The sequence below is a fragment of the Anguilla rostrata genome, chromosome 1 (assembly GCF_018555375.3).
Source record: "Anguilla rostrata isolate EN2019 chromosome 1, ASM1855537v3, whole genome shotgun sequence".
Taxonomy (NCBI): domain Eukaryota; kingdom Metazoa; phylum Chordata; class Actinopteri; order Anguilliformes; family Anguillidae; genus Anguilla; species Anguilla rostrata.
This window is the reverse complement of record NC_057933.1, coordinates 7,613,330-7,620,829: the sequence shown is the minus strand read 5'-3', so window position 1 is coordinate 7,620,829 and position 7,500 is coordinate 7,613,330. Positions and strand designations below refer to the sequence as shown.

At 49.0% G+C, this 7,500-nt stretch overlaps 1 protein-coding gene across 1 annotated transcript in view; it reads left to right on the top strand.

The window, feature by feature from the left end:
- The window catches only part of plekhh1 (pleckstrin homology domain containing, family H (with MyTH4 domain) member 1), a 46,504-nt gene that overhangs the window by 18,442 nt on the left and 20,562 nt on the right, over positions 1 to 7,500 (top strand). The window contains exons 3-9 of the mRNA XM_064307968.1: positions 1,005 to 1,067; positions 3,292 to 3,441; positions 3,539 to 3,622; positions 3,855 to 3,936; positions 4,142 to 4,318; positions 4,552 to 5,468; positions 6,192 to 6,270. Of these exons, the coding sequence (XP_064164038.1) occupies positions 1,005 to 1,067; positions 3,292 to 3,441; positions 3,539 to 3,622; positions 3,855 to 3,936; positions 4,142 to 4,318; positions 4,552 to 5,468; positions 6,192 to 6,270 (1,552 nt within the window). The remainder of the gene's footprint in view (positions 1 to 1,004; positions 1,068 to 3,291; positions 3,442 to 3,538; positions 3,623 to 3,854; positions 3,937 to 4,141; positions 4,319 to 4,551; positions 5,469 to 6,191; positions 6,271 to 7,500) is intronic.

The following is a 7,500-nucleotide window of genomic DNA, read 5'->3' as shown; positions in this document are numbered from 1 at the left end:
TGACATGGTGGTCTGATGGGGGAGGGCAACAGATATGTGAGAGTATCCTGTCTGAGCCTGTGGGACAGTGGGAAAGCAAGGGGGGGGGTGGGGGGTGGCAGAGGTGGTGGGAGGGTGGTTCACAGCATCACATCGCTGCTTTTTCGCTATGGCAACAGATGTCAGTCTCATTCCCATTCCGATGGCATGGGGCAGGGCCTGGCTGACCGGGTTTCCGTGCGTATATCAGGTTCACACAGGGATTCTGGGTCATCTAAAGGAGACGCGACTGTGACTGTGGGTGGCTCTGTTTACGGCGCTTGAGTTTACATGTGTGTGCGTATGGATCTGTACAGTGGCTGCTTTATTGAGCTGTGTTAGGCCCTGGAATGTCTGGATTAAGGGGCATTTCTCTTAAGTAGTCTGTGACTCGCACGGGCATCATGTAGGGGTCATATAAGGGTGAGTGAGTCAGACCCTTCCTTGACCCACTGTGCCAACTCAGCCACTTTTTTTAAAGCAACCAACCAACTCCCACTCTCTCCCATCTTCTCCCACTCTTCCCCATTGTCTCCCACTCTATCCCTCTCCCTTCTACTCTATCCCACATCACCCACCCACTTGTACTCTTTCCCACATTCTCCCACTCTCTCCCTCCATGTCTTACCCACTTCCACTCTTTCCCTCTCCCTTCTACTCTATCCCACATCACCCACCGACTTGTACTCTTTCCCACGTTCTCCCACTCTCTACCTCAACCTCCAACCCACTTCCACTCTTTCCCACTCTCTCCCACATTACCCACCCACTTCCACTCTTTCCCACTGTCTCCCACTCTATCCCTCTCCCTCCCACTCTCTCCATCCCTCTCTCTCTCTCCATCTCTCTCCCTCCCACTCTCTCTCTCTCCCATCCCTCTCTCTCTCTCTCTCTCTCTCCACCCCTCTCTCTCTCTCTCCCCATCCATCTCTCTCCCTCCCACTCTCTCTCTCTCTCTCTCTCTCTCTCTCTCTCTCTCTGTCCAGATGCAGGAGCTGGAGCAGAGGGTGACGGAAGCTGACCAGCGGGCGGAGAACGCTGAAAAGCAGGTGAACGTCCTCTTCTCTCCTCCCTTCTTCACTCCCCCCTTCTTCACTCCCCGTTTCTCTTCATCTGTCTCTCGATCAGCTCTGTTGATTAAATGCACAATTGGGGATTTGATCTGAACCTCGGTTCATCTGTCAGTTGGTTCAAACCACACATTCGTCTCCACTGGGTTTCTGGGTATCTGAGTTTTTTGTTGGTGTTCAGGCTTCAGGCCATCGACCTCAGAACTGCTGCCAGGCCCCTGCGGGCCATGGGAGTTTCCTGCTTCCGTAATGTTAGCTTATAATTTGGAGGCTATTTGTTGCATTTCCTCTCACCCTTTTTAGCATGATTAAATGCTGGATGTTTTAATTACTGCCAGCCATTTTAGATACACATTGCTTAGCTTGTTACAATACACAATATCAGTGAAGAGTTCCCAGACTGGAATGAAGGCCTGGTCCTTGGTCCTTGCCCATTGCCCTTGGCATCAGACCTCTCTTTCCAGATAAAATAACACTAGGTGGGTTCTGTCCATGGATATGAATAAAGCAAGAAGCCAGCTAGCTATGTCAAATGTGCAGAGATGAATTTTATTATCCATCTATGGCAAAGGGTGAAATGAGTTCACCCTATCTTTATATATTAAAAAAACACACATGAAATAATAATTGGTTACTAAACAACGCCTCACGTTTATACCAACACACAGAATTGCCAGAGTGCCTGTAAAATATCCCTTCTCATTTAGCAGGGAATCTAGCAGGGGACTGAGCACTCTGGTTGCGAATTAGGTTTAAACTGGTGTTTGCCCAAATGGACTTAATTGTAAACTGGTGTTTGCCCAAATGGAATTAGGTGTAAACGGGTGTTTGCCCAGTTCTGGTGTGAGTGTGAAAGCCGCATGGCAGGGCTTCGCTGGGGGGTCTGCAAGGTTTTATGGGTGACTTGCACTTAGCGGTCAGTTAACAGCTCAGGTTTGACCTCAGGGACTGGTGTGAGAAGCCTAATACCCTACTCCAGCAAAGCTGCTGAGATGCAGGAGACCTCACTCACAGATTGAAGGAGGCCTCACTCACAGATTGAAGGAGGCCTCACTCACAGATTGAAGGAGGCCTCACTCACAGTTTGATGAAGACCTCACTCACAGTTTGATGACGACCTCACTCACAGTTTAAAGGAGACCTCACTCACAGTTTTACTGGGTCCTGCTTGCCTGCTTTCCTGCCCTGCCTCTATGCTACAGGATACCTCCACTCAAGCGCTTGGGGGGGGGGGGGGGGGGGGACTTAAGGCCATTCATGCACAATAAAACAGAGTGTTGAGGTCATTCAGGAAGGGGGACCAACTTTTGTAGCTTAAGGTGGGGGGAGTTTGGGTTAGATGGTGGTGGTGGGGGGTGGGGGGTGGTTGCAGGGGGGTTGTGGTAGAGCGTGTTTGAAATACTAGAAAGGAGGTATGTGGGAGTTGTTATGTTGGCTGTGGTACACTGGGGGCTCTTGTGAAGGCCATGAGGCTATGGGTGTGCGTGTATGGACGTACGCCCATATATGGTATTCCAATCTAGAGCGCCCCTGTAAACCAGAACAATCTGTGAATTTCTTCTACAGTCCAGTCCAGTCCTCAGGGCTTTGGTCCTTCTTCTGTTCCCTCTGTTCCTAATTGGGTAATGGCTCTGTTAGGTAGAATTCCAGGTGTTCATCCGTCACTAATTTAAAGGTGCCCTGCAACCCTGAAACAGCAGACCTACTGCCTTCACAGACTGGGGCTATCATTAATTGTTCCCTCTCTCTGATTCTCTCTCTCTCTCTCTCTCTCTCTCTCAATCAATGACTCAAACTTTATATAGCACCTTTCATACCAGATTGCAGTATAAAGTGCTTAACATTCTCTTCTTATCCTTCGCTCTGAAATTCTGCTTTTTCAACTTGGGAGGCCTACAAATTTATTATCTTATAATGTAGTTAACTGAATTATTTATCCAGTCATATTTGATGCAAATGATTGTTTGGTTGTTGGTCGCTAAAAACTAATGCATAAGAATGCAATATAAATGGAACCTGCTTTGCACGGTAGTGTAGTAACTGGGTTCATAACCAGAGGGTTGTAGGTTCCCAGGCATAGTTTAAATGTTTTACTGGATAGCTATATTTTCCAAGCTAATAACTGACATAATCATAGCCGTGATGCTGAATGCCTGCAGTCTCAGAAACAGGTCATTTTGATGTGATTGATGATGCGTTACAGGTACATGTGATGGAAGCGAAGCTGAAATCGGCCAACCTACAGCCCAGCGAATCAGAAAACTCGTTGTACAGAAGGTATCAAGAACTGACAAATCAGGTGCAAGAAAAGGACATGGTGATAAAGAGGCTGGAACTCCAGCTGGAGAAGCAGGTATGGAGATCATTTCAGTTGAAAAAGAAACTACATTCTGAAGTTCTAGTCAGTTCTGATGTAAAAATGGATGTTTCTCCTCTTTTTTATTGTACAGAACTTGGTTCGAGCTCAGGAGGCAAAGATCATAGAAGAAAAGGCAGCCAAGATTAAAGAATGGGTCACCTTCAAGTTCAAAGAGGTAACACTGCTTAAGTCTTAAATGCTTGACTATCCCTTGAAAATTTGTGTGGCTTGGTTGAACACTTCAATGGATTTGTCTGGACATGACACCAAAATAGCCTGCACACTCACATGTGCATTCTCTGAGCTGTTTACACACTGCCAACTGATTCTATTGATTAAAAGTGACATACTCTGTCTCTCACTCCCCCCTCCCTCTCTCTCTCTCACTCCCCCTCTCATGGTTCCAGATGGAGATGGAGAACCACCAATTGAAGATGGCTAACACCAAGCAGGCAGAACAGATTCTGGCACTCAAAGACAAACTTCAAAGTGAGTTAATCATTTGTCGACCCCGGAATTCTCTGGTAGCTGTCCCTCTGAAGAATAACCTCCCAATTCTAGAACACTGTGACTTGTTACAATGTTTCCTCTTTGCATCCTTTGACAACTCAGTCTTTGGGTGACCATATATGCTGGCATATGATTTAATGGGCTGTCAACCCCCCCCCTCCCCCCTGTCTCCTTCCCCTCTTAGCTCTGTTGGAGTGCCCCATGTCTTCTGGAACGCCAGCGTCTCCGCCTGCGGACTCTCACCTGGTTCCCTGCAGCCCCCTGTACCCCCCGAGCAGCCCTGGGTCCCCCACTGCCCCGGAGGAGAGCTGGAGGCAGCCTGGTTCCTGCCAGACCCCTTCATTCACAGTCAACAGCCCAGGTCACTGTCAGCCCGTTCAAGCCTATCCCCTTAAGCCTTCTCTGCTACCTCGGCTATTATGTACGCATTTGTTTATGTTTGTGCAGCAGTTTTGTTCTTTGATAACAGTTTATTCATTAACTAATTGAAAATGTTAGCCCGGTTTTTCTTCTTCTTGTCTTCTCATTTTATTACATTTTATTTTATTATTTTATTACTGACCCCCGTATGCGTTCCTTGTGCTTACCACACAGAGGTGAAGAAGAAGTTTTTGGAGAACCCCGGCTGTGGGTCCCACGGGGTCTTCCTGACCTCCTCCTTGATGAGATCTCCATGCCATGACAGAGGTGACCCCCTCTCCCTGGGCTGCGGCTGGGACGGGCCCACACAGGACAGGGAGGACCCGGGGGCCATGGTGGTGGTGCCAGAGGCCCATGTCCCTGGCCGGGGCCGGGAGGGAGTCCCAGGATTTAGGGGGAGTGAGGGGGCCTGTGAAACAGCAGAGGGCCTCTCCCCCAATAGGTCGCACCCTGAGATGGGCCGGGGCAGGCAGGAGGCAGGGTTTGTGTCGGGGGCGTCGCCAGGCTCGGAGCGGGACCACTCCTCCGACGAGCTCAACAGCAAGTTCCGGTCCCAGCGGCTGCACTCCTCCTCCTCGTCCAGCGAGGCCGCCCCTCCCAGCCCCCCGGGAACGCCCGCCCTGGCGCCCAAAACCCCGCCCCCGTCCCCGTTCTCCGCCTCCCTCCCGCTGGTGCCCCTGGCCTTCCCCTCCGGCAGCAGCATGACCCTGCCCAAGGTGCGCACCCCGCTCACGCCCCGCGACAGCATCCAGCTGGTGAAGAAGCACCACAGCCAGCCGCAGCCCGGGTTTGAGAAGCTGCACCAGGTCAACGTCAGCATCGACATCGCCTCCCCAGACCTCCTCCGCCCCTGCCACGCCCCGCCTGCCCCCGCCCCCGGACCCGGACCCGGACCCGGACCCGCACCCCAGCAGGTGGAGGAGACGGACATCGACGAGATGCCCGACACCATGGAGGTGGTGGAGGGGACGGAGGTGGGCGGAGCCTCCCGCGACCCAGTCTCCCTCATTGGCCTGCCGGAGGAGCTGGAGTTCCTGGACCCTGACATCCTGAAACCGCCCACCCCTCCCCTGCACCGCTTCCCTTCGTGGGTGAGCGGAGATGAGAGGGGGATTGCGGAGGGAGGGAGGGAGAGAGGGAGGGAGAGAAATTTACTGTTTACAATGTCAGCAGTTAGGGGATGCCTTTAAACCAAAGTGAGTTAAAGTAAATGCATTTACTGTAACTGGAAAACCACCACTAATCTAATCTAATCACATCAAATCAAATTAAATCAATTTTATTTGTACAGTTCTTTTTACAGAAAGCTGTCACAAAGACGCTTTACAGAGTGGCAGAAAAGAGTGAAAACAGAGCAAGAGCACTAGAGTTAGAGATCAGGAAAGTGGCAGTGAAATCATAGAGATTCCGCAAGACCTGCAAAACAGAGAGAAAGGTGTTGGGGTTTTTTTTTAATCTTTTGGCTCCACACTGTAGAGTCCTGATTGTTTGATAAAACAGCAACTCCTGTGGCCTTGCCTGTAGACGTGTCTCCAAGGTGTCTGTCTGGCTTTGGGTTCGATAGCCGCGAGAGAGAGAAATTCAGGGTGAAAAAACTGATATCAGCAGGAGAGACAAAGAAAAACATCTGAGATAATGTTTTTAAAAAAATGCTTGGATTTCAAATGCTTGGAGTAGCATAGGAATGCCTGTAATGCATAGGAGGAGTAGGAAGGATCATTTTAGGAGTTACCCCCAGAACAGCTCATGCATATTCATTAGCTCATTAGCTCTGAAGTTCTGCACGTGCTGATTGGTGCGCTCTCGTCTTCCAGGAAAGCCGAATATACGCGGTGGCCAAGTCCGGGATGAGGGTGTCGGAGGCGGCCCCTGGAACCTGGTCCCCGAGTCGAGGTGAGGCTGCGCGCGGGGCTTCCACAGTTCCGTCCTCAGCGTTTAGACGTTTCCTCCGCATCGAGCCATAAGGACGCGGTCCTGCACCCCTTCGTGTGGCTGTAACCCTCAGTGCCAGTATGAAGGATCACATACCCCCTTACCATACCCCTCACCAGTGGTCAAATGGTCCACAGTAAATGTTCAGTGTTAAATGAACTCCTACAGAGTATATGTAGTCCCAATTGGATGCATATGTACTCTGTTATAGTTGAATCAACACTGAACATTATACTGTGTCAGTGGTCAAATGGTCATTGTGAATATGTAATATTTCGTATACATTCACTATTCTCTACCTGTCCCTGGAAACGCTTCTCAATGCATCCTGTATTTAGAAATCTATGCTATTTTTAGAAGCACAGACAGGTCTAAAGAAACTTAGAAGAACTACAGTTTGAAAATAGACAGCCAAAGAAAGCATAATCATAATCATAACCCCAGTTTAAGCAATTTACATGTGAAACTTCAGTGAGCACTACAGAGCACTAATCGTTCTTTTTACATTATAGGAAAGCGCAATCATGTTAATCGCATGTCTAAGTCTTTCAATTACAGACATTTTAATTACAGTTATTGAGAAGATGAACCATTGAAATGTTTTTCAGCCTGATTCAAATTGACCTAAATTGCATGACATTCGTGAGTCTTCATATTTATACGAATTTGATTTAGACTCGGGATTTACATTGCATCAACAATGGCATTTATGTTTATTTTTTAAGTAAACGACATATTTCTTTATCTCATTGTTGAGAATTGAGTTGGTATGCATGTGTACATTTTCACTAATGGTTTATCTTGGCTAAGCCAACCCGCAGTTCATTACATCTGTGGGCTTCACAGAAGCACATCATCCTACTCTGTAAATCAGCTGTTAACCTCCGGGGCGTCTTGCATTTTGACAGACACACACACACACACACGCACACACACACATGCACACACACACACACACAAACCCACACAAGCACGCACAAATGCATGCACGTACGCACACTCATTCACGCACACACACACACACACACACATCACAGCACACACACACACGCACACACACACATCACACACACACACAGCACGCATACACACACACTCATTCACAAGCACACACACATACACACACACACACACACACACAAGCAGCTACACACATCACACACACACACGCACACACACACACACACACAC